Genomic DNA, 23,905 nt, shown 5'->3' with positions numbered 1-23,905 from the left:
CGCCTCGTGCGACCAACTGCCGGAAGCGCAAGTGCGGACACAGCAACCAGCTCCGCCCCAAGAAGAAGCTCAAATAAGCGGTTACTCTCTTCGGTCATGGTCGTCTGGCGTCTTTGGTTTTCTCGGCATTGCATGGTTCTGCAAGGGTTGGCAGGGGGTACACGGCACATTCTGGCTGTACATTCCGGATGACCATAGCTCAAGACTCCTGACCATTCTGAATCCATTCGCACAACTTACCACACGCCCTTAAGTAAATTCATTTGCCCTGCAAAAGTGACTTGCGGACTTTCACGTGACTTGTATTGCGAAGAGGGCGTGCCAGCAACGGGTCGCAAAAAGGTGGGTCTGTATGCCTGGTCCCATGTAACAGCTGTCATAAGCTCCAACGTAGGTAGCTTTACTCCGGTACGAATTACATACACCTTAACGACCCGCCGAGCAGCACGACCGCGTCTCCCCCGCGCCGGTTCGACAGCGATTCCGAACCCTTTTCTAGGGATATAGCATTCAAGAATCAACATGTCAAGGTCAGGCTACGACGCCGTCGTAGATGTGGACGATGAGGTGGGTTCTCTTCTCCTCCGCGCGCCCTCCGTCGTAACCTCCCCCCCCCCCCCAGCCCCTTCCTTCCCTTCCCTTCCCTTCGCTTCCCTTCCCCTCTTCCCTTCCTGAATGGTCTCAGGCAATGTGAAGCCGGACTGACCGTGCGAGGGCAAATTAAACAGGGCGACCTAGGGCACACCGATCTCCAAGAGGACCTCGAGTTCCACAACTCCAACTTCTCCGAGTCGACGCCGGCGCTCGGCACCGGCGCCGGCCGCAGCAAGTCGTCCGCCTCCCCGTCCCTGCCGCTCCCCGCCACCGCCACTACCTCGCAACACGGAGGGGGCAAGCGGTTCCTGTGGACGCTGTCGTTCTACGCGCAGTTCTTCGACGTGGACACCACGTCGGTGCTGCACCGCTGCGGGGCCGCTCTCTTCCCGCGCGCCAACTTCCTCGACGTGCTCGAGGGCAACCCCGACCTGTACGGACCCTTCTGGATCGCTACCACGGTCGTCCTGATCCTGTTTCTCGGCGGCACCATTAGCGCGTACCTGGCGAGTGCCGGCAAGGGCTCTTTTGCATACGACTTTGGGCTGTTAAGCGGTGAGTTTTCTTTTTTTACTTGCCCTTTACAACAACAAAAAAAATGGCTTTGGCTTTTTTTTCCTTCCGGGCATTGGAGGTCGGGAACTAATCATGCGGGGAATGCAGGAGCTGCCGGGCTGATATACGGCTACACGTTTGTCATTCCCGTCCTGCTGTTCCTCGCACTGCGGTACTTTGGGTCCGAGAGCGCCAACCTGCTCGAGTGCTGGGCGCTGTACGGGTACGGAAACCTGATCTGGATTCCCGTGGCGCTGATCAGCTGGTCGCCCATCACCATCCTCAACTGGGTGTTCGTCGGCGTCGGCTTCGGCCTGTCGGTGGTGTTCCTGCTGAGGAACCTGTACCCGGTGCTCAGCGCGACGGACCGCCAGACCAGCAAGGTGCTGCTCATCCTAGTGGTGGCCCTGCACTTTGGTTTGGCCGTCGCGATCAAGGTGCTCTTCTTTGCGCACGGCAGCCCGGCGCTCAAGGACGGCGGGGACAAGACGGGCCCGGAGCCTGGTCGGCTGTTTTAGGCTGGGTTGAGGTATGTCAAGGTAAGTTAGCGAGAGGGATGCTGGGGATCTGAGGGCTATGCACGTGTATGTACTATTCAGTGTGGCTGCGTGTGTATCAGGCATCGGGCGTTAAGAGGCGTTTTCAAAATGTACAATCCTGACGGTTCAAATGGATCTATCTATCCTTCCCGCAGGTTATGCCTCTCTCCCCCCCCCCCCCCCCTTCTCTCTCTCTCTTTTCTAGAAGTGCATTCCCCTTTCAAACAAAAAAAGCGACCAAGACTCGCGGCTCCCACCGTCATAGGGCATACAAATTAACTACTCCCTCCCCCCCCCTTTCTCCACACATGTACATATGCAACACGGATGACATACCATCCTCCTCACCCAGTCACCCAGACCAATCTCCCCACTTATGTATGTAGATAGACACACAAGAGGGGAAAAAAAGAGACGCACTACTGCCGCTCAATCTTTCCCCCCTTCGCTTCCCAGTCAAGCCAGCTCCCCGGATACTCGCCGACGTTGGTCCAGCCGGCCTCGCGCGCCAGCCCGGCGGCGGCGCGGCTGCGGACGCCGGCGCGGCAGTAGAAGACGACCTCGGCGTCGCGCGCGGGGCGCGGGTACCCGTACCGGTCCTCAAACTCCTCCTCGCTGATGAAGAAGCTGTCCGGGGCCGAGGTCACGGGGATGTTGATCGCGCCGGGGATGCGGCCGGACTCCTTGAGCTCGTGGGGTTCGCGGACGTCTGTTTTTTTTGTTTGCTTTTGTCAGATTTGCGTTGCGTCCCCTACTACCGTTGGGATGCCTGCCTCCTCTGTGGACAGACAGAGAGGGGTCGAAAAGGCGTACCGATTATGGTGACGGACGGGTCCGGGGAGGAGGTGAGCTTGGAAACCTGGCGTCAAACCCCCCGGGGGGGGAGGGGAAGGGGTTACGTTAGCTCGCTGCTGTATGTTTCCAATGCCTTGCTCGGGACGGCAGGAGTTTGTTTGCCCGGGAACGCTCATGAAATGCATGGTAACGCACAGCTTCAAAGTCCCAGATCTTGGACGGCGGCTTCGCTTCGGCTTCGGAGTCGGTGGAGTATGGCCTTGCGAAGGCGACGAGACTGGCGCTGGCTCTGCTGAGGACGGGCGACGGCTGCCGAACGAGCTCGATCGGCAGGCGCTGGGTGCGGCGGTGCTGGTGGTGGTGGAATTGTCGCGATGCAAACTGCGCCGCGGCTCGAATGCGCGCGGGCGTCGCGGGTCTCGCCGAAGGCACCGAGGCCTTTCCGAGTCTTACGGCTGCTCGTCTGGATGCCATGGCTGCTGCAGTGCGCTGGGGAATCGGCGTTTGTGCGGGTACAGCACGGATGGATGTCGGCCTTAGTGTTACTGTATGTAACGTACGGATCCGGATCCGGACGTTTTAGATCTCAAGCTCGGGTACTAGCGGAGTAAGCTCGCCGGAAACCCGAACCAAAAGTCAGCTCCACAGGAAAGACGTCACTGCCTTTTCACTAGGCAACCAACACCTTGCACCGTCCTGTATTCAGCCCCAGGGTTCTATAACTGACCCCCTCACTTCCTTTTCGAATTGACATACGTCGGTATTGCTTGTAACTATGTCCATGTGTGCACCTGCACACGCACCCCGCATGCATTCCCCGTACGCAGATCGACCAAGATTTAGAGACGCGCATACGAGGCAACTTGGGAGACAACTCCGGAGCACAGGATGGTGTCGGCCCTGGGCCGGTCGCATTGCCGCGCAGCTTCGCTTCCATTGCAAAATGCAAGCAAAAAATTCTCTGTGAAGAGTGAGCGATCAGATTGTTCATCCCGCTCGAGTATCGTCTCATTGGACCATGAGCGGTCCAAGGTTATTATGTACAGACTAAAGATTACAATTGGTATAGGTCGTTGGCCGGGCATGGCCGGTTTCCAGATCACGTTCCTCCTGACCATGCAGACCTCAACTCTGTCCAAACCGACCATACGAAAGCATGTCGTTACCCTTCGTTGATGCGACTCCTTGCGGTCCCATCATCCGCGCACACCATCCCCCTTCAATTAACCTCTAGATCCACCGCGGGGGCACCGCTCGTCCATTCTGTGTTGCCGCTTCCCACCTACCACTTCCTCTCCTCAAACGTCAGGGGGCAGTCATCCTGTTCCAATCAGCACGCATCCAATACCTGGGGAGGTTCGTCCAGGGCTTACCATTGGGAAGATGGTCGCAAACACCTTGATCTCCTCTGACTTGGGGGTCGGGTGGTGCTTCCAGTCGAGCAGGAGCGACGCCTTTCCGATCATGAGAGCGAGATTGAGCTGAGCGTAGTGCTGTCCAAGGCAGTAGTGAGGACCGGTACCGAAAACGAGGTAGTTCTTGGCGCCCTTGACCTCGGCGTCGCCGGTGTAGTAGCGCTCCGGATCGAACTCGTCAGGCCTATCGTACACCTCGGGGTCACGCAAAGCCATATACGTCGTGGGAACGACCATCGATCCTGGGCAGTCACGTTAGCATCGGTCCTGCTCTCTACTCGCCTACGCCCCCGATAAATCGACTTACCCTTGGGAGCGGTGTACGTGTCGGTGATGGGGAACGGCTTCTTGACGACATAGGGGACCATAAGAACGGGCGGGCGGTAACGCAGCAGCTCGCGAACGACGGCACGAGTGTACGCCATGGATTCGAGCTGGTCCATGTTGACGGGGGCGTGGATGTCCCCGTTGCGGACCTTCAGGTTCTCTTCGCGCACACGATCCAGGACATCGGGGCGCTGGGCCATGGTCTGGAAGAGCCAGGTGGCAGCGCTGCTCGTCGCGTCCTGCGAGGCAAAGAGGAACGTGAAGACCGTCTGAGAGATCTCGTAGTCGGTGAAGTCGCGGAGCAAGTGGGCCGGCTTCTCAAGCCCCTCAGTGCTACCCTTCTCCTCCGCCTCGCGCCACCTCTTGGACTGGATCATCTGGAGAACCCAGGCGTCCATAATGCAGTTGGGCTCGCCGCCAGCAGCCATCCGGGCCTTGCTCTTCGCAGCGCACCGGGCGAACTCGGCCAACACCATGTCGGCCGCCTTCTTTCCGTACCACGTCTTGGTGTAGGGGATGATGATGGGGAAGTTGACCAGTTCGAGCGCGGCAGTGATCAGGTAGTAGTCGTCGGCGATCTTCTTGACCGCGTCGTCCGAGATGTAGTGGCCGACAAACGTGCGGCACGAGACGGCCGTGATGACCTCGCGGAAGTGCGTCATGAAGGGGACGGGCTTGCCACCGGCCTGCTTGGTGATCTCGACGAACTCCTTGAAGTACCGGTTATAAACCTCCTCCTGGCCCGGCAGATAGATCTCGAGGGCGCGGCGGGTGAAGAGGCCGTTCAATCCCTTGCGGAACTCAACGTGGGCCTTGCCGTCGAGGAACACCCAGTTGTCGGCACCGAGCAGCTTGTGGGCGACATCGACGACGCAGGGCTTGACATAGGCGGGCGAGTTGAAGACCTTCCGGGCCATATCACGGGTCGACGCGATCACCACGAACCTAGCCGGCTCGTCAGCCCCAAGACGTTCCGACTGGGCGGCAGTGCCCCGTGCGCGTTGCCGTTGCCAGACTTACTTGTGGAAGACCGAGACGCAGCTGAGAGGACCGCTCACCCACTTGGCGTAGTACTCCTCGAACTTGGGGTTCACGGACTGGAGGAAGGGCCCGATGAAAGGTATCTTGAAAGCCGGACCGGCAATCGGCCCCTTGTTCCAGATGTAGACGACTGTGGAAGTGCCGTTTGTCAGCCGAGATCCATTCTTCGGGGAAAATCTAGCAGGTTAGCGCGAGCAGAACATACGCTGATCGTAGACGACAAGAGTCGCGAGGATAGTCGCGAGAATGCTCCACGTGCTCGCCTTGGAGACATAGTCGATAACATATTCGAGCTGGGGCGCCACGTTGGCGGCACCGTACTTGATGCTCGCCAGGGGCGAGCTTGTCGCGTTGGCAGCCATTTGCGCGTTGGGGTCCCTGAGCTGTCGCGGTCGCTGTCGTCGGGTGTGAGCCCTGACCGTCACCAGAACCTCACGAGCGAGCGCAGTGAGGCGGGGATGTAGCTGAGGTGCTGGAGGTGTTGTGATGCGTGGCACAGCGACACACCCAGGAGCTGGTGGAGGGTGGGGAGGAAGAAAAGGGAAACGGCGGACGGGGGAGCTGGCCCGGGGATCCGCGAGGTAAAAGTGAAGATGTTGAACTGCGGGACCGAAAGATTGGTGAAATTGGAAGGCCCCAATCCCTGTTCCGCCAGGCACTTGCAGCGTGGGGCGCCAATTCTTCCCTGCAGGAATTTGACCAAATTTGACGTTTTTGGCACAGATTGACCTACCAGAGAAGCAACAAGGCTTTCGAACATCCAATCCGTTGCGAAATCAGGGGTAATGTCATACAAAAATTCCGGCTATAAGCTGCGGTTCAACCGAGATTAACAACGTCCGTTGTCCTCCTACTAGGTCCTTTTTTTTGTCTTTTTGTCTATCTCATACTTCCAGGTCTTATGTCTGTTGGCCGATCTAGCGCTCTGTCGGGTACCTGTAGCGACAATGGCCTCGGTAGCCGGCCCGGGTTAAGTTGCGGTGGTGCGATACACACATCCTCCATCAGGTGGGGGCATCATCGGTAGCCACTCGCAAGCCGGCGCGCGATACGAAAACGAGCCCCAACTTCCAAACAAACTGAACCAAGGGAAAATGACTAGCAGCGGCTCATCTTGTTGCCGGTGATGTTCCACCACCAATCATGCTAGTACTACAGAACTATTATCGTATGATAAACACTCGTTGACGGCACAGCTTCGTCTAGCTATAGCTCACTCTTACGGAGTGTACCGCATAGATAAGTAGGTAGGTATTTGAGGTACTCCGTACCTTCTTCAGATAGTGAGTGGTGCGGAACACACGGAACAAAGCGTGTGAGGTACCTACTATCTTCGGCTAGACAAATGGTGCAAGCATTCAGCGGTGGGACTTCTCCAAGGTCGACTCCTCTTAAGTGTCTACCAACTAGTTGCCCCATCACTGAGCAAATTTAACAGCTTGGCCGAAGAAGATGTTGCTGTCGAACAAAAGCACTGACTTGATAGTACTACTCCAAAGTCGGACTTAAAACTGGGACTTCGAGGTGAAGATACGGAGTATTAGTGTATGAATGAACAGTCAGCCCCACTTGCCAATTCTAGAACAGATTCTTGTTCCTGAGGAGGTTGCGGAGACTAGGCGAAAGAAGGACTAGCGTATCTTGTTCTGTTCAACGAATGGATGTTGTGCAGCTCAAAGCTTGAAATATGGCATGCACCCACCCAAGCGCCGGAAGACGGCCGGCGAGTGGCACAGCATGGGCAGAACCGGGGCTCGCCGGTTGTGTGATTAAAACTCAAAAATGTTGATTGACGAACAACAAATCAGAGGGCATTTCTGAGTAGTTCATAGACATGGAGGTTCCAAATCCCGTTTCTTAATAAAGCAGTTGATAGCAGCGTGGTCACAGCCTCGCCCGCTTCCGAATTTCATATGGAAAACTTTCCAGCCGCCGCGAGCAGCGAGGGCACACACCCCCCATGAGAACTTAGCTCTGCGAGCCATTACGACGACCTTCTTAACCACGTCATCTAATGCAACGCGATTTGGGGAGAATCAACGGTCGAAGAGGGAAGATGGGCATTCTAGTCCCAAGAACTGCTGCGTAAGCATGCTCCGAGAGTATTAATCATCGGCCAATGAGAAACAAACGAGCATTCAGGATCTTGGTGACCGCCTCTTGGTCACTGGCATAGACTCATATCAACGCGGATACTACTACATAGTGTGTACGGATTATGTATGTAATCCGTACATACACTACTAGTCCCTAGATGGGGCTGATGACGGGGTTTGGGCACCTACAAGCCACGCGATGCACAGTCACCAGAATTATCGCACACATGTGCACAGATACTAGTGTCAGCTAGAGCGGCTTTTGGAGGCTTAGTTTCTGCTTGGGTTAGCTCAATTGTAGGGATACTACGAGTAATGCTCCCCAAGGCTTTTTAGGGCGCCACAGGGTTGTTGATAGGGTGTGCTTCGTAGAGCATGCGCAACAGAGTAGCGAGGGTAGCCGACTCTCCGATGACACACAGCAGCTCTCAGCCCCGCATCACGCCGACCAATCGCAACTTAACTGTCGTCAAAGCTCTTCTATCTTTGCCAAGTGGAGTGAGAAGCAATTTGGGAAGTCGCAAGAACAAAGGGCGCGAAGAGGGGCCCAGATAGACAGCGAAAAGGGCATCGCGAACCCTGGGCTTTGCGTAATGATAGAGCTAGATGTCATGTCGCGCTTTCCCCATACCTTCCTTTTTTTATTAGGTTGTTCTTTACCAGGTGAACGCTTTGCAGTATCTAGAAGCATCGCTGGGGCTTACAAATGCCCGCCAGTTCTTGGTAGTTCCCATCCACCACTAGCACACGCGGCCGATTATGCCTTAGATGGTAAGACGCAATGGAAGGACGCGTAGAACTGGCAACTTGACGTCAACTGGGTCAGCCTGGAGTGGAACACACAAAGCCTCCGTCAGGGACTGTTCCATCGTCAGGGACGAGATTTAGCTCCAAGTTGGCTGGGCTACGCTACTCCTGAGTCACACCGGCAGACCAAGTTTTCCTCCCCTGGAATGGCGCGTAGGGCGTACGCATACACACACACACACGCACACACGCACACGGGCGGATTACGCTCTCAGGCTCAGAGAAGATGACGTTTTGGCAACGCCAATCTGGAAACGGTGCTAGTCCCAGAGATCTGGACCATGGGTAGATTGTCGAGGCGAAACAGTCTCACGTAAACCCACGAACGAGCAATTGTGTATATAAGCCACGGGATCGGATGCCTGAGGGTGCCTCGTTCTCATCAGACATCATCAGCATCCAGACAACGAGCCAACGGGACAGACAAGCCAGTTAGCTAGAGAGCCCAGACTTCAGACATAGACCACGGCAAGACTTATCAGGATCGAATCAAGCAACAACCTCATACAATACCTTTCCTGCCCGGAAGCACCGATTGGCCGTTTCATGCCCTCATCGTCAACAACAACAACAACAACAACATCTGAGAGAACAAGAGCATCCCACCCCTCGAACAACACCAAATCCCCAGCCGATATGTCGTCTCAGCCATGTAAGCCGGAAACCCACGTCCCATTCATTCCTACGCCATAAAATCACTGACATGCTTCCCGGTGTAGCATACACCACCACCACCACCACCACCACCACCGCGGCCGCCGACAACCAGGCACGGCGCAGCGTCGACGCCGACGCCGCCTCGGTCGCCACTACCTCGTCCCTGTCCAGCCGCATAACTCTCCTCAAAGACAAGCTCCACCACAATCACCACCACTCATCAACCTCAGTTTCCAGTTCGAGAGAGGAGCAGGAGAGGAAAGAGAGCGTGCTGCGGAATCAGATCCGGATGGGCGTCTGAGATCTATTTCCCTTTTTAACTCTTTTTGATGATGTTATGCCTTTTCGTTTTCAAGAGAAGGGATGTGGAAGAAGGAAAACGAGATGATGATGATGATGATGATGATGCAGAGTAATAAAAACATGAACTGCAAAAGGGGTTGGCGGACGGTCCCCATTGGCGGGCAGGGAGGAGGGGACCGCGCCGATTATTAGGAGGATCTAGAATGAGTGGATGTTCGACTCTCTAGGACTTAGAGAGAGTTGCTCAGAAAAAAAGGAGAGGGAGAGAGAAAAACTCGGATAGCAATTGGAGGAAAGCACTAGTATTTTGATTCTACGAGCGATTCGGTTAGATGTGGCATGTCACAAAGGGGGAAGTTCGAATCTAAAGTAATCCGTAATGTGGACGGGATCGTACCTATTCGAAACCAAGAGGGTATCACAGCATTTGACACGCGCATAATTCATGAGTTTTGCCTTTTCCTCTCCAGTACCCTTTTCTTTACATGGCAGGGCCTTCGTCAGAAAGTATCATCCAGGATGTCCTTGTTCATCTTGACCACCGTCGGGCTGTACTCGGACGGGTCATCCAGATCCTCGCCCGCGGTCAGCAGGATATTGTCGACAATGCGCTTGCTCGCCTCGCGGGCTGGTTCACATCCAGTCAACACGTCGATGCCCGTCTACCGAGTATAGCTTCAACACGGAATGAGGAGGAAAGAAGAAAAAAAAAAAAAAAAAGAGAGAGAGAGAGAGAGACGTACCTGGCGTCTGCAGCAACTTGGACGGCGGCAGCGCAAACTGGATCGTCTTGGGCGGACTCATCCCGCCAAACCCGTCGCTGTCGCTTTCCCAAGTGATCTCGTCATCATACTTCCCCGAGACTCCCGCCCCTGCTGTGGTGGTGGTGGCGGTGGTGGCGGCCGCCTCTCCCTTCTTCCTAGCAAAGACATCCCTGGTCTTGCGGCCCGTCGCCGGCGTCTGCACGCTCACGCCGGGCGTCCTCGGCGCCTTAGAGGCCGCCGCCGCCGCCGCAGCAGCAGCAGAAGCCTTGCCTTTGTGGGCGGCGCGCACCGGCGACATGAACGCCGCGCTTCTCAGCTGTGGCACGGCCATCTCCGGGCTCGACGTGGGCGAGTCCTCCCAGATGGGCCGCTGCCTCTCCTTTCCCTTCCCAGGCGTCGTCGTCGTTGTCGTCGCGAGCTTGTCCACCTTCCATCGGACCGGTGAGATGCCCGCGCCCTTGTGCGGCGTGGCCGCGATGCGGTAGTTCTTGTCGGCCACGCGGTGCAGGAGCGGGTCCTTGTTTTGTTTGCCCGTCCTGCTGCCTCCAAAGTCGAGATCGTCGTCATCGTCGTCGTCGTCGCCTTTTCCGGCGTGTGAAACAGCGCCGGCATCCAGCGATCCTCGTGGTGCCATGGACATGTCGGGGAGTCGGGCGGTGTGCTGCTGGAACAGGAGTTCGGTGTCGTCCTCCCCCTCCTCCTCTCCCACCCCCTGTTGTCCCCCAAGGGTTGCTGTCCTTGGTGTTTTGCTGCTGCTGCTGCTGCTACCTGGCCCACCTCGCTTGCTGTCGTATTCGCGCTTAAGAGCTTCGTAGGGAGAGGAGAGATTGGCAAACTGCGGGCGGATGGGGACAGTCCTGGTTGCTGGAGGGCGCGGTGTGCTTCCCGTCAAGTCGTCGTCGTCGTCGTAGCCGAGAGCGGAGCCATCTTGATGAGTGTCATCTCCGTGGTACATGGCAGAGGACTGGTCCGCCGTGACTGTGACATCTTGGTCACCGGCGCTGCGGGGACGCGGTGTGTAGTCGGCGGTCTCATTGTGTACTGTGCTTTCGTCTGCGGTCACTTCCGTGTTGTCCTCGTTCCCAGCCAGTTCTTCGTAACCCGACAGCGATACATTGGCAGAGGCCTCGAAGAATTGTTTCCAGAACTACGGCAGGTAACGGTTAGCCCGAAGCGCCCTGCTTTCCTAACACTCGGGAGAGAGTGACCTTCGTAGCCTCCCATACAGCGCGAGAGTGTTCGCCATATTGCTCGACGAGGGGCAGGATACTTGTCGTGACAATGCGATGCGCTTTGCTAAAGTTGTGGTCGATCTCTGGTACTCGTCAACGGGTCAGGCCCAAATAAGCGGCGTTTTTTGTTGAAATCGGACCTTGCAGTGTGAGGGTGATGGATTGCTCCAGCTTTTCCAGCTCCTCGGTGAGGGTGAGGTTTCTTGGTGCCGAGGATCCAGGGCGAGACATTTTGCACGTTTGGTTGTTTACAACTTTGTCAACAAAAAGCGATGCCAGGGGAAGAGTATCTTAGGTAGGCTCATCACCAGGGCGCGCGCCCGTGCTATCGGCGCGATTGCGGGGTTGCTCAAGCATACACTAACACTTGCAACTTGGTGGGGTACCGCTGGCGGCTACCTCCGACCAGTACTCGGTACCTGGTAGTACCTGACCTCCCTCCTCCCTTCACTCCCAATGCACTCATTCCTCAAGCCCACTGCAGTGTAGCTGATTATTCTGTGGAGTAGAACGAGGCACAAAATCTTACACTTTTATCTACACAGTACTGGGGTATCTACAAGCCAAATAGAGGACGCCTACCGGGTTGCTCATTATTACAGAGGAGCGGGTTACCCCCCCCCCCCCCCCGCGGTCATTTCATCGCCCGCGCCGGCCTCGCCCTCTTGCCCTTCCTCTACCAGATCCGCGGCCTCTTACCCCTCCCCGGCCGCCCTTTGTAGAAACTGGCGTACCCCTTCCTTCTTCCTCCTCCACCTCGTCTTCTTCCCCCGACTGATCTTCCCCTGCGCTCCCCTCCTCGGACGGTGACTCTTCCTTGACCTTGCGCGCCCTGCTGGATGTTCGCTTCGCGTTCCTCGCGCCCTTGCCAGGCTTCCTCGTCGGGCTCGCCGCCGGGGTCTCGTTCTCGGTGTCCTCAACCGTACTACTGCGGGCCCTCGTGGTCGACTCGGCAGCGCCTCGTTTCCGCTTCTTGGACTCGCCGGCGGGCGCGTTGGGGTCCCACTGCGCCGGGCTAGTCGGCGCCTCGCTGGGGTCGACGCGCGCCCGCTCCATCATCAATTCGCCGTACTCGTCCCACGGCAGGCGGAAGTCGTGGTAGCGCCTCGGCTGGCCCTCCTCTTCTGGCGGATCCATGTTGTTCTCCCGCTCGTCGATGGCCTCGAGGTTGTAGAACTCCTCCAGCTTGGCCCAGATGCCAGGGATCCGTGTGTGGGGACAGGTTTCGGGATCGAAGCCGTGGTTCCGTAGGTGCTCGCTGATGGCCAGCATCCGAAAGTGCTTGTGCATGCCTGGAGAAGAAAAAAAAGGGAGGAAAGGTTAACGCGTGAAGGCGACCGGACGGCAGGCTACGTACCCGCCGGCTTCCACCTGATGACTCCCTTGAACAGCGATGCGACTTGGTCGTCTGTCCATGGGTCCGTAACTGGTTTGGGCGGCGGCGGAGGAGCCGCAGGTGCTGTTGGTGCCGTAGGCGTCTGCGCCGGCGTGTCGACGTCCATCGCATCGTCGTCTTTGGAGGGAGTCGCGCCCTGGGTGTTCACCCGGCCTCCCTTCTTCTTGGGCGGCATTGCTGGCTAACAATCGGTGACGCGAATACCCGGTATATCAAGTTACCAATTGGTCAAGAATACGCGGCAAATTGGCAATTGGCGGGTTCGTGGAGTCGTAGTGTCGTGGAGTGGTTCCTCGTCGGCTGAACATTGTTGAATGGGGAAGCGGAGCTCGAGCTCTCTCAGCTGCAGGCACCTTGGTGGTTCTCAGCGCGGCTGCAGGGTAACATTTAACTAGCGTAACTATGTGCACACACAGATTCAGTGACACAGCGCCTGCGGCAACGCCTCCGCGCATTGGGAGGGTTAGGGTTCTACCTTGCCATGATTTACGCGATTGGGCCCTTGTGAGTCGTTTCCGAGACGCGTCCCACGCTCAAGAGGACCGGGCCCGATGAACGACAATCTGGAAATTGGGTTCACAACACACCAAGGATTGGTGAAGTCGAGTTTTAGGCCGAATCTTCCTCGAGGGAAGATGGCAGATGAAGAGGACCCAGCCGACCTTTTCGCTGTCCCCGACCTCTGGCGGTCGTCGACTTGGCTCAATTTCTCAGTCGACGGCAGCAACACCATCAACCCCCTGTTCTCCTTGCAGGTATCGAGTGCAGCCGGTCCGGGAGCATCCGAGAATCTTATCGAGACCGGCACTCTCTGTTCTGGGAACGAAGCTGTGGAACAAAATGATTATGTCTTCTTCAAACTGCCCTCTCTCCTCAAAGAGTTGGCCGGCCAAGAAGAGGTGCAACTACAGACCAAGACCTGCGAGCCCGGCATGACGAGCATTGAGGATCCGGAGCTCGAGTCTGAACCATCCACAAGTCAAAATGGTAATGAGCAAGAAGAAGATTTCTGGTTGTCTCACGACAACGACTCTGCCAAGCCCGTTGTGCTGAGAACCTGGGAGAGCTTTGAGCAGCCCGAGCAAGAGGGCAGCCCGCCCCTCTTCATCTCCGAGGCCGGCCCGGCTGCATTCGATGCGCTGTTGGCGTCCAGTCAAGGCGCCAGCGACGTACCCGACATCTTAGATGCCGGGTCTTACTGCGCCTGTCTGCTGAACCTCGCCCTCGGGAGGAGCTCTGTTCTCTTTTCGTGGGACTCTGGGAAGAACTCGTTCGTCAAAACGGTTCCTTTTCTCAGAATATCCGGGCTGTCTCTGGACTCGGTCAAGGCCGTCGACAGCCTCTGCCTTGAGTGCGGGAACTCAGCCAGGCATCTCCAGTCGTTCTCCGAGGAGACATACTCGGCCGCCTCCACTCCTACCCGGATCGCCCTCGCTGGGGTTGTCGGGCGCCTCGTGGCCGTGGTTCGATCCGAGCTCAGAAACAACAGCGATGCCGCGAGGTCAGTCCTTCAGCTGCAATCCATCGTCCGACCGGCCCAGTCTGTCCTCTCCTACTTCAGGGGGCTGGTCAAGAAGCTGGCCCATCAGGAATCCGACGAGGGGCTCCTGTCTTGTCTGTTCCAAGAAGTCCAAGCTTCCGAATATCGCGACGTCCTTCTGAAAGAGGCTACTCGGGAAGTGCTGCGGATAGTATCGAAACCATGGACTGACCTGGTCGAGGAATGGATCGGTCTCAGGCCTGAAGAAGGAGGTTCCATCAGCAAGATGAGCTCCGGAAAAGGCTTTATCAGAGTTGCCGACAAGATGTGGATTGATGACCAAGGCTTCGAGCTGGAAGAGGCCGACTACTTTTTCGACCAGGATAGAATGCCCACGTTCATCCCTGGGGATATGGCGCAGTCCATCTTTGAGGCTGGCAGGAACCTCCGATTCCTGCGTGAGCACCATCCGGAACACCCACTCTCTAGGCCGGACATGGTCTCCTTGGCGTCGCCGCCGCCTCTGGAGTGGGAGTTTGACTGGGAGGCAGTCTCGATGCTTGAAGCCAAGGTGAAGCAATACCGGAACGCAGTGTTGGGTTTGACTCGTGGAGGCCCTTCAGATACACATGGGACCGCAGCGTCCTCCCGTGGTAATAAGCGTAAATACGAGGTTGCCAGACTCGAATACTTTGGAAGGGATGAAGCGGAAGTTGAAGCAAACCTGCTTGCTTCCGTACGCCAGCTCGACCAGCCACCGCCGAATCCTGAGCCGCGGGACGAGCTCACTCGCCTTTTTCGGGATCGTTTATATCGAGCGCCCGACGGGCAGTTCCACTCAAACAGCCTTTCTCCCCACGGAGCCCTGGTGCCTTTGTTGTCCTTCGGCCCGGTCATTGAAGCACAGACGACCTTGATCAACCACGAATGCATGAAACTACTATTTAGCTCCCACCATCTCCGCCTGCACATCGATCTCCTTAAACAGTACTTCCTGCTGGGCAACGGTCTCCTCGTCAGCCGGCTTACCCATGCCCTCTTTGACCCGGACCTCTCCACCGCCGAACGCCGCTCCGGGGTCGCCCTCGGCGGCGGCACGATGGGTCTCCGCCTAGGGGGCCGCAAGACCTGGCCGCCCGCAAGCTCGGAGCTCCGCTTGGCCCTCATGGGCGTCTTGTCTGAATGCTACGAACCCACCACCACCACCACCACCTTCTCCTCCTCCTCCATCACCGCTAGCACCGCCGCATCCGGCAGGAGCAGTAGTCCCAAACTCCCGGGCGACCTCAGCTTTGCTGTCCGCGACCTTAGCCCGCAGGAAATCGACCGCTGCATGGACCCGCACTCACTCGAAGCCCTCGACTTTTTGCGGCTCTCGTACAAGCCGCCGCGCGCCCTCGGGCCCGTCATCACCCCGACGATCCTGTCCAAGTACGACCGCATCTTTAAACTACTACTGCGCGTTCTGCGCATGCTATACGTCGCCAACTACAACCTCTCTTACCATCGCCATCGCCATCGCCATCGCCGTCGAAGTCAAAGTCAAAGTCGAAGTCGGAGTGAGAGTCGGAGTCGGACTCGCAGGGATCACGCACGAGTCGGAGATGAAGACGGGGAAGAGGAGGAAGAAAGCAAGGCGGCCCGCCGCTTCCGCATCGAGGCGCGGCACTTCATCCACCAGGTCGCGGCCTACTTCTTCGACGTCGGCATCGGCGAGCCGTGGGCGCGCTTCGGCAGGTGGCTGGACGCGGTGCAGGCGCACGTCCAGGCCGAGCCCGGTGCTGCTGCCGGCCAGGGCCCGTCTGTCGTTGTCGCGCCCGGCGCGGGCAAGACGGGTGCGGAGAGGCAGAGACCGCCCCGATCCTCCTTCTCCCCCTCCTCCTCCTCCTCCTCCTCCTGCGCTGCTGCCGCCGCAACCAGTCCGGACGTGCTGCGGGAGAGGCAGGAGCGCGTGCTGGACGAGATCATGGGGGCGCTGTTCCTGCGCAAGCGGCAGGCGCCCGTGATGGGGCTGCTCGAGGAGGCCTTCGGCGTCGTACTGAGGTTTGCGTGCGCGACGGGGGATGTCCGGGGAGCGGGGAGGGAGGAGGAGGAGACGGCGAGGGAGCTCTATCGGCTGTTTCGGAAGAAAGTCGAGGTCTTCATCACGGTCTGCAAGGGGCTCGGCGAGAAGATGGCCGTCTCCAATGCGGCGGCGGCGGTGGCAGCAGCTGCGGCTCCGGCTAACGGCAGTTTCGAGCGCGGATTAGGACCGGGAACGGGAACGGGAAGAGGGGATGGGGCCCGTGTCGAGCAGCTGTTGCTGAGGCTGGATATGGCGGGGTTTTATGGGAGGGATATTGGCAGGCGATAAAGGGATTGGTTGGGACGGTGATGATGGAAAAGTACACGAGTCTTTCGGTTACTCTTATGATTGAATGATACCCCTCAGTTTCGATCCGATAAACTGCTTTCCCGACGTTGGACTGCCGTGTGCCGACTAGCCGTGTGCTTAGAATACATTAGCCATCAGCTGGATCAGGGAAAAGGCCCCGATCCGGACTGAACACTCCCATTGGGACCTTTTCAGTAAACAAGTGCTCTCCGTCTGTCTCCTCGAGGCCACGCTTCTACTTGTGGCTTACCCTGACAAGATGCGGGAGAAGACAATGATGTTGCTCGCTCTGTCCGCCACCTGAACAACCCAACTTGGAGCTTGGTGAAGATTGGTCTGGGTCGACTGAGTGTTTTCCAAGTCAAATATTCATCTGGCACGAATGCAGGCTACTTTCAGGAGCTAGTAACTGGTGTTACTTTGATGCTGCTACCACTGAAGAGCAGCACGCGTGTTTACTCTGGCCACTAATGTCAAAAACAATAATTAGCAGTTCTATGAACAATGATCTATCTTGTGGAAAAGGCTTCTGGCACAACTGTCAACGCTCGTAGGATGAATTTGAGTGCAGAGTATGCATTCCACATACACACCGAGGCATACTCCACGGCTAAGAGAGGGACCCTCGCCAATGGTCAAGTGGGAGTCTGGTAGGCCGTTAATTTAACATGGTGGGCTCGTCATGTTGGTATTCTGTTTGCTCCGGGGTGTCAAGGCCGATGCGCTCTGACGTCGCCCTGAAACGTTCTGCCGAGTTGGATATAGGTTCTGGTCGATATACGGATAGTTAACCATCCATCCCCTTGTTTCTTTCTTGTCTTGCGCGTCAAATCACCAGTTCGTCTGTCGGTGCTGCTGATGAACTCGGATGACGATCACGAGACATTGTTTCTCGCTCGTATCCCCTGAATGTGCCAACAAACCTCGGATGGCAAACATTTTCCACAACAGATGGCAAATATTGTCAGAACAAGGAGTTAGCCGAGGTCGGCAATCCCGTCAATATCATTGTAATCCGTACAAGCCGCGTACTATGTAAGGAGCATGCAGTCCCCTCCCAATCCTGCAATTTTTTTTCTTGTTCAAGCATTCGCCACCCCCTTTCTTGTTACCATTCAAGTATCGATGACTATTCCAAGATCAAGGGTTGCCCCTGAGCCTTGGGCTCACTAGTGTTTAATCCCACGTTCCAGGGCGGAAGAGAAAAGACATGATTTGTGCAGCGACTTAACAAGTACGGACCTTGTACTGTACAAGGTACAAGTTGTTTATTTCAAGAAAACACAGTTTGTTACTGTGTACTGACAGAGAAGAAGCAGGGATGGCCAGGCTTTCGCCGTCTTCGAAGACAACACGAATTCGGGCCTTGACCAAGCTTTGCCGCACACCATTTCCCTTTTCGAGCGAGTTTTTGGCACAAAAGCTTTTCCTTGACCGAGGGCGTGTGGCGGTGAGCGCTTTTGGCTGACACCCCTCCCGTCCCTAATTAGCAATGAAACTGCCGGTGCCATTCTTGCTCTTGTACTAGTTAAATTACTCGCGCGCGGGCAAATTGTGCAAGCGTACTTTGTACCATGCCATGTGTTGTCGTCTGACGACTCGGTTTGGCATTCCGAGGACGTTCGAACGTTGTGCTCGGCACAATAGACCGCGAATACTACGTATGCTATAGTAGTGTGCAGGGAGGGCCAAGATATGTGTGCGCGGAAGCGGCGTGCGAAAGGTCGTCACCGAACGGAGCCAGCCATTTTCTGCGCAGTCCGCGCGTCAATGATTTTGTTTGATATACTCTAATTTGTTGATATCCCCCAACCGTACTCCGTAGGCATGTATGTATTATGTATGTACATACATATGTACATCCCATAATGCACCCAAAATACGCAGCAAGTCGTCGCCGAAAACCAGTGATCAGTTGTATGCCGAGTCTTACCGTTCTTTCCGCTGGCCAATGGTCGGCACGGGGAGAGGTTGAGGTTGCATTCTGTTTGTTGTGTTCCGCACATATCATGGAGTGCCCAACTTTGTTAGTGCCGCACCATCAAGTGCGCGGGATGGGAGATGGAAACTCTGCACACTGCTGCCCAAGTCTACACTAGTGCATGAAGTAGTAATCCGTACTCCGTACGGAGGTACTCCGTAGCGTTACAACAAAACCCTTTGATGAGGAATACCAGAATAGGAAAGTGGCAAGGACAGAGGGTGGGGGTCACGGAAGAATTCCACTGCCAAGGTTTGGTGCTTTGGCGCTGACCGCCTTCATCGAGCTCGGTACTGACGTACGAGTACGGATAGGTGAGAGAGGGAGGGACATGTACGAAAGCTTTTATTAGTGTACGGATTACATACACTACACCGTACACTACTAGTAGTAGCCATCTCAGTCGCTACTGAGGAACTAGCGTACAACTAGTAGTGTAGTGCTCTCGGTATTTGCCTCCACAGTGAAAATACCTTACCTTGAAAGAACCGGGTAGTCTCTGAAGCCAACCCCAACAAACGGCGGCAGCCTCGTGGAGACGAAGACACGGAGGAAACTCCGCGTAAAGGCCAGCATGACTCGGTCCCAGTGGCCATGATGAAATTGAGACAAACGGCGTTTGTTGCGAAAATTTAGAGCCCTAACCTTGCAATGAAGAAGCCGACAATGTTTGCTGTTACATGGCTTTCCGAAATTTATGCATGGCGGGGGAAGTTTCAGGTGGGTTGTCTGCCGCTGCCAACATGTCTTCCCAGCCAAGGATATGAGCAAGTATGATTGTGCAAAGCAATCCGCAATTTGCAAAGTACTTACCTCCGTAGCTACGGATTACGCTTACCGGGTTTACTGTACGCAGTAGTGAACTGGCAGAGCTTTGAGAGACGTGGAAACACTTATTGAGCGAGCAATCACCCGCTTCCATTGTTACGAAAGCCAAGACGGCGAACCGAGCGCAGACCGGGAATCATACTTGTTAATTATCTGAGGGGGTTTGTCCGTGTCCTCATATTGTGTAAATTGTAGTCAACATTGAGTCGAATCTCTGAGACATCCTTTTTGTCTCTTATTAGCCTTGATGATGGGGCAGCGTGACGGCAGGGGACTATGTGTTTCCGTTTGGCTCCGCCAGGCCGAGGTTGGTGGAAACGAGCCTTTTCGGCCTCTGCAAGATCCCAGCGGCAATCGCCAGCCACCTCATGGCAACTATTTTAGCGCGGCTTGCCGTTCTTGGTAGCTCCGCCGACCTCCCTCGCTATTCATCACGCAACTTTGCAGGGTTCCGGCTTCGGAAACCTGCCTCCAATCGAGTCGTCTTCCAATGGTCATTTCCGGTGGCCGGATAGAGGGAGGCACAGTGCCTTTGCAAGCACCAAGGGAAGTTACAATACCTGGGTATGGAGGAAGCACTTATACTACAAGTTGAAGTGCTGTGGCGGTACATGAACATGTCGATATCAAGAAGTGAACCAAGCGACCAGAAGAGTGACCACGAAGACGGAACGGATGGAGCTCGTTTGCCGGATATCGGTCCACAATTGCCGTGAAGTGTTGCCGAGACATGCGTTGCACCGGGGGGACCCCGACTTCCATGTCTGATGAGCAGGGTATCGTTTCAGACACCCATGACGATGCCAAGGCCTCGCCCAGCTCGGTTCAACCAACCTTCTGGAGGAGGAGTCCGCTCGTCCGGAGATGTGACTGACGTGACCTGGCATTTGTGCGGGCGTGCCTCCTGTTCGGTGCAGAAAGGAGAAGCGCAGAAGAAGCGGGGCGCCCGAGAGGCCTGATGGTGACGGCACCTTAGCGTCGGGCAAAGCTCGGTTTGCCGGTGCAGTGATGCAAGCATGTCGCCGACCTGCCATCACTGCGATCGCTGCAGCCCTTCCGCTTTTGACAAGCACAGCCGCGCGTATGCGCAGCTGTCCCAACTCGTCACCGACTCGCCTCCTCGCCTCACACCTTGGAACAACGGCCAACTTCTTCCATCTCGGCGACCCGGCCGATCTGCCATCAATTGGATGTCACGGCATGTTGCGGCGCAAGTCTACTTGTAACGGAGTTGGGTGTTCGCACGTAGCAGCTCTTGTCTCGACTCGGGTATCGTCTCTTCTTTTTTAAGCTCTTAGTTATTACCCACCCTCCCGGCTTTCGCGCCGTTTTGGGCACAATACAGTACAAGTAGTTAGTGCATGCACTTGTCTGCCAAGGGTGGAGCTGGCGGGATCAATCCGCCTTTGGCTTATGTCAGTCCATTCAATACCAGTGCCACTCCGCGAAGAAATTTCGAGGAAGCCCAAAGAATCCCAATTACCCCTAGTTACTCGTGAGAGGATCTGGCTGGAACGTCTGCTCAGAGCCAAGCAAAGAAGATATCTGTCAGGTGCAGGCCATACACAATACACAGCACGCAAGCGACGGTAAAACAACCAAGGCGGGCTTGGAAAGATCCCAGTGGTTTTTCTTGACGATGTCTCTCCGAACAGTCCGACAAGATGCAGCACAATAACAGCGTAGGGGAAAAAAAAAAAAAAATTTAGGAGGAAGGTAGAGCCGATGAGTGCCGGTCGCCGTCAGAGTTTCGAGCTGGTAGGTGCCTTGCAGGTCGTAGTTCATTCAAGCCTGACTCGTTCTCAAGCAACGTGGCATGTCTGTCATGCCAGGATACGGGCAGGTCCAGCCGAAAAAAGCCCGACGCGACTTGGGCAGCCTGCAAGTGTTTTACCTTTTATCGATCGCAATGTCGAGTACATACCGTACACTACTTGGCTGCTTACCATAAAGCGAACTATCAGGAACGCCGCCGAGTTTTGATGTCGTGGCCGACCCAGAACATAAGAATGCCATTTTGATATCGACACTCTTTCGTTTGGTGGAGCTTTTTTGCTTCTAGAAAACCACCCCTCTTATTGCCATTTTCTATACGTCGCACAAAACCCGCCGGAGTGGGTTCGCGATTGTCTCGTTTGTCCGGACCCTCCCAGAGCCTCACTTCTTGGATCGCCCACCTCCCCACCCGACCCTTGAAGGGGACCACTTTCATCCGACGCCATGCGACGACGCGGCTGCCGTTCCACACCCACGCGCGCTCGCGCGGCTGACGCGCAGTACGACAATCACCTTATCCAGAGATCGCAGATGCAGCCTTGATGCCGCGGTGCCTGATCTAACCATGTGGGGATTCATTGGAGCCCGGGGCCGATAACTTTAGTCGCCGTCGAGAGCCCCTCGAGGGAGTCAACAAACTTTACTGCTACGGAGAGCATTGTATGTATGTACAAGTAGTTGCTGCTCATTCCCCTTTGCCGGAAGGGACGGCCGATATCGCCGCACCCGCCGAGTCACGCGGAAACTGGGCGAAATAGCCAAATCAGAATGTTACCCTTTCCCCCCAACAAGACGTGGCACTGCCTTAGGCAATGCTCGGCTCGTTCTTTGAGCAAAGGGAGTTTTCCCGTTTCCGCGCCCTGCTCCTGCTTGGGGTCGCCGAAGGTGCCGCCCTATCCCGCCGATGGAACGGTATGCCCGCCCACAGTGCGAACCCCCGGCATCCACTTGTTCTCAGTCCTTTGATTTCAGGCGCTGGAGATCTCGGCACCAAGCTGCTGGCCCATGCGTCATCAACAGCCGAGGCAGACAAGGGGTTGGGGACGAGCTCGCGTCGCGGCTCGTTTCGCCCGAAGGTCTTGACTCGCGGGCGCTGCACATCATCGCCCCAAGACTGTTGTCAGGATCCTGCAGTCGCCGAGCGGAGGGATGTGCGCGTCGCGATTTCCGTGGATTACCAACCCACAGCGGCCCCGCCGCCCCTGGAACACGGAATCAAATCTTGAATGTAAGAATCTCCTGTCGTGGGATGTGCGGCACCGCGTGGCTGACGCATTTCGTTCATGTTACAAGTACATACGCTAAGAAAATACAAAGAGCACCAAACTTTCGGTTTGTCGCACGTGTGTTTGGCACACACGCAAGCTTATTAATATTAATAGGCAAGCTTGAGGGAGTACCAAGTACCTCGCAGACTGGGAGTAATAGTAATAGTGTGCTGTACACTAACTAAGTGTAATCCGTACTTCGTACTGTACATCCAACAAATATGCGTGCACGTAACATACGCACAATAACAAGGGGACCTGAATTGTTACGCACGCCGAGAGCTGACGAGTTGGCGTCGTACTGCTTACCGTTGGTTTCTTAAACGGTCAGATCAAGGAACGAAGGTCCAGCATCCGACGGCCTCTTCAGAGGACGCCCGTTAACCGAAGCGCCCGGGGGCAAAGCAACCCTTCTCTCACCGCAATTCGGGCCGCCTTGGCCACCATCCCATTATTTAATCGTGATCCAGAACTGACGGCCTAGTGTAGACGGACAAGAATCATCGACCGAGAAGACACATGGGCAGGTCTGCAGAGCGAAGCTTCTGGCGCCGATACAGCAACTGGCATCTTTAGAACCTACCCTAGCGCACGCATGCGCACGCTAGCTCGGGCACTGCTCAAACTGCTCTGTCTGTGCGCGATAGGGCACCGCGTTTGCGGCCGCACTTCGTGCGGAGTCGCTACATATGTAATCCGTACACACATATATACATACAAGTAGTCCCCGACACTGCTCGGTGTCCGCAGTACGGGATACTGCGAGTACAACTAACCAGGTATTCCGTACTATTCCACAAAACAAGATTGCTCGTTTGCCGCAGCCGAGATTCACTGGCGAATCCCGTGTCTCTGTCCAGCTAGCCGCCTCCCCCCTCCCCCCCTTTCCCTTTTGCCGTTCTCGCGCTGAGAAACGGAGGCGTCGATCAACCAACTACCGGCCGACGGTCACCCATATCCGACTCGCAGAAGATCACGCCATGTGAAGGGCGAAAGAGGATGATACATACTCGCGTAATAATCTTGCACCATATGCCGTAGCATCGACAGCAATGCGCCGACGGTTCCCAACCTGTTGATGAGATCTGACACTTTTTGTGTACAGCTCGTGGCGCGATGACGGCGGAGTGGCAAACTTGGCTGACCAGAGCGCCTACAGTAAGCGCACAGTGTGCGACGAACAGGAAGGTCACAAAACGTCAATCTCGGATGACGCTTCTCTTGGAACTTGCCGGGAACAAATTCTACGAATCTAAACTACGAGGTCTCGAGAGAGATGGGGTGTGATGGGCCAAGATACTCTAAAACAGATTTTAGGAACGTATTGGGTTTTGGGCTTTTTAAGGTTACAACTGATTATGGAGCGGTTGATCACGGGTTTCGAAGTGCTGTCGCCTAGCGAGTGAGGAATGCCTTAAAACTTGCCCCAGCACGACGTCCGGGGGTGCTCTGGTATGGCCTCCGTATGGCCCGCAAGGTGTCAGATGGCAATCACATGTGTAATGCGTATTCCGTATGTGTGTACACCTATTCTATCTTGGGGGTGTGTATGCGTGCAATATCCTGCCAAGACAGCTGGCCAGCACGGCGCTGTCCCTTCATCGTTACGTATGTACATCTCGGCGCCCGTCCACGTACAGTGCAATGGTTTGGTGCGTCACTTCGGCCCCTGCCACA

General features: G+C 55.9%; 6 protein-coding genes across 6 annotated transcripts; 3 read left to right on the top strand and 3 right to left on the bottom strand.

Annotated features, from left to right (window-relative positions):
- Positions 1-326: 326 nt before the first annotated feature.
- Positions 327-1,866, top strand: MYCTH_2299238 (uncharacterized protein). Its single transcript, XM_003660620.1, has 3 exons — positions 327-567; positions 729-1,149; positions 1,258-1,866. The coding sequence occupies exons 1-3, from the start codon at positions 523-525 to the stop codon at positions 1,665-1,667; spliced, it is 876 nt and encodes a 291-aa protein (XP_003660668.1). The 5' UTR covers positions 327-522; the 3' UTR covers positions 1,668-1,866.
- MYCTH_2314244 (uncharacterized protein) lies at positions 1,854-2,994 on the bottom strand. The gene is made up of 3 exons (XM_003660619.1): positions 2,679-2,994; positions 2,502-2,547; positions 1,854-2,397 (listed from the first exon to the last, which is right to left on the bottom strand). Exons 1-3 carry the CDS (start codon positions 2,955-2,957, stop codon positions 2,108-2,110), a joined length of 615 nt encoding a protein of 204 aa, XP_003660667.1. The 5' UTR covers positions 2,958-2,994; the 3' UTR covers positions 1,854-2,107.
- Positions 2,995-3,442: 448 nt separating this feature from the next.
- Positions 3,443-5,781, bottom strand: MYCTH_73679 (C-22 sterol desaturase). The gene is made up of 5 exons (XM_003660618.1): positions 5,472-5,781; positions 5,246-5,396; positions 4,206-5,170; positions 3,857-4,140; positions 3,443-3,804 (listed from the first exon to the last, which is right to left on the bottom strand). The coding sequence occupies exons 1-5, from the start codon at positions 5,626-5,628 to the stop codon at positions 3,766-3,768; spliced, it is 1,596 nt and encodes a 531-aa protein (XP_003660666.1). The 5' UTR covers positions 5,629-5,781; the 3' UTR covers positions 3,443-3,765.
- Positions 5,782-8,570: 2,789 nt separating this feature from the next.
- MYCTH_2132770 (uncharacterized protein) lies at positions 8,571-9,444 on the top strand. Its single transcript, XM_003660617.1, has 2 exons — positions 8,571-8,821; positions 8,889-9,444. Exons 1-2 carry the CDS (start codon positions 8,716-8,718, stop codon positions 9,125-9,127), a joined length of 345 nt encoding a protein of 114 aa, XP_003660665.1. The 5' UTR covers positions 8,571-8,715; the 3' UTR covers positions 9,128-9,444.
- Positions 9,445-9,629: 185 nt separating this feature from the next.
- On the bottom strand, positions 9,630-12,849 carry MYCTH_73682 (uncharacterized protein; the record flags this gene model as incomplete). Its single annotated transcript, XM_003660616.1, has 7 exons — positions 12,483-12,849; positions 11,806-12,417; positions 11,493-11,575; positions 11,102-11,206; positions 10,321-11,040; positions 9,869-10,248; positions 9,630-9,744 (listed from the first exon to the last, which is right to left on the bottom strand). The coding sequence occupies exons 1-7, from the start codon at positions 12,694-12,696 to the stop codon at positions 9,630-9,632; spliced, it is 2,229 nt and encodes a 742-aa protein (XP_003660664.1). The 5' UTR covers positions 12,697-12,849.
- Positions 12,850-13,051: 202 nt separating this feature from the next.
- MYCTH_2299223 (uncharacterized protein) lies at positions 13,052-16,799 on the top strand. The gene has a single exon (XM_003660615.1). The coding sequence runs from the start codon at positions 13,157-13,159 to the stop codon at positions 16,352-16,354; it is 3,198 nt and encodes a 1,065-aa protein (XP_003660663.1). The 5' UTR covers positions 13,052-13,156; the 3' UTR covers positions 16,355-16,799.
- The last annotated feature ends 7,106 nt before the right edge of the window (positions 16,800-23,905 follow it).

Source organism: Thermothelomyces thermophilus, chromosome 1 (genome assembly GCF_000226095.1).
Source record: "Thermothelomyces thermophilus ATCC 42464 chromosome 1, complete sequence".
NCBI classification, from domain to species: Eukaryota; Fungi; Ascomycota; class Sordariomycetes; order Sordariales; family Chaetomiaceae; genus Thermothelomyces; species Thermothelomyces thermophilus.
This window is presented reverse-complemented; position numbering and strand designations above follow the sequence as displayed.

Coding starts and splice junctions, on each gene's coding strand:
- MYCTH_2299238 (XM_003660620.1), top strand. CDS start 523: ATGTCAAGGTCAGGCTACGACGCCGTCGTAGATGTGGACGATGAG. Junction 568..728: donor TCGTAGATGTGGACGATGAG/GTGGGTTCTCTT, acceptor CAAATTAAACAG/GGCGACCTAGGGCACACCGA. Junction 1,150..1,257: donor CGACTTTGGGCTGTTAAGCG/GTGAGTTTTCTT, acceptor CGGGGAATGCAG/GAGCTGCCGGGCTGATATAC.
- MYCTH_2314244 (XM_003660619.1), bottom strand. CDS start 2,957: ATGGCATCCAGACGAGCAGCCGTAAGACTCGGAAAGGCCTCGGTGCCT. Junction 2,548..2,678: donor AGATCTGGGACTTTGAAGCT/GTGCGTTACCAT, acceptor GTTTGACGCCAG/GTTTCCAAGCTCACCTCCTC. Junction 2,398..2,501: donor CCCGTCCGTCACCATAATCG/GTACGCCTTTTC, acceptor CAAAAAAAACAG/ACGTCCGCGAACCCCACGAG.
- MYCTH_73679 (XM_003660618.1), bottom strand. CDS start 5,628: ATGGCTGCCAACGCGACAAGCTCGCCCCTGGCGAGCATCAAGTACGGT. Junction 5,171..5,245: donor TGCGTCTCGGTCTTCCACAA/GTAAGTCTGGCA, acceptor CGAGCCGGCTAG/GTTCGTGGTGATCGCGTCGA. Junction 3,805..3,856: donor TTGCGACCATCTTCCCAATG/GTAAGCCCTGGA, acceptor TGATTGGAACAG/GATGACTGCCCCCTGACGTT.
- MYCTH_2132770 (XM_003660617.1), top strand. CDS start 8,716: ATGCCCTCATCGTCAACAACAACAACAACAACAACATCTGAGAGAACA. Junction 8,822..8,888: donor CGATATGTCGTCTCAGCCAT/GTAAGCCGGAAA, acceptor TTCCCGGTGTAG/CATACACCACCACCACCACC.
- MYCTH_2299223 (XM_003660615.1), top strand. CDS start 13,157: ATGGCAGATGAAGAGGACCCAGCCGACCTTTTCGCTGTCCCCGACCTC.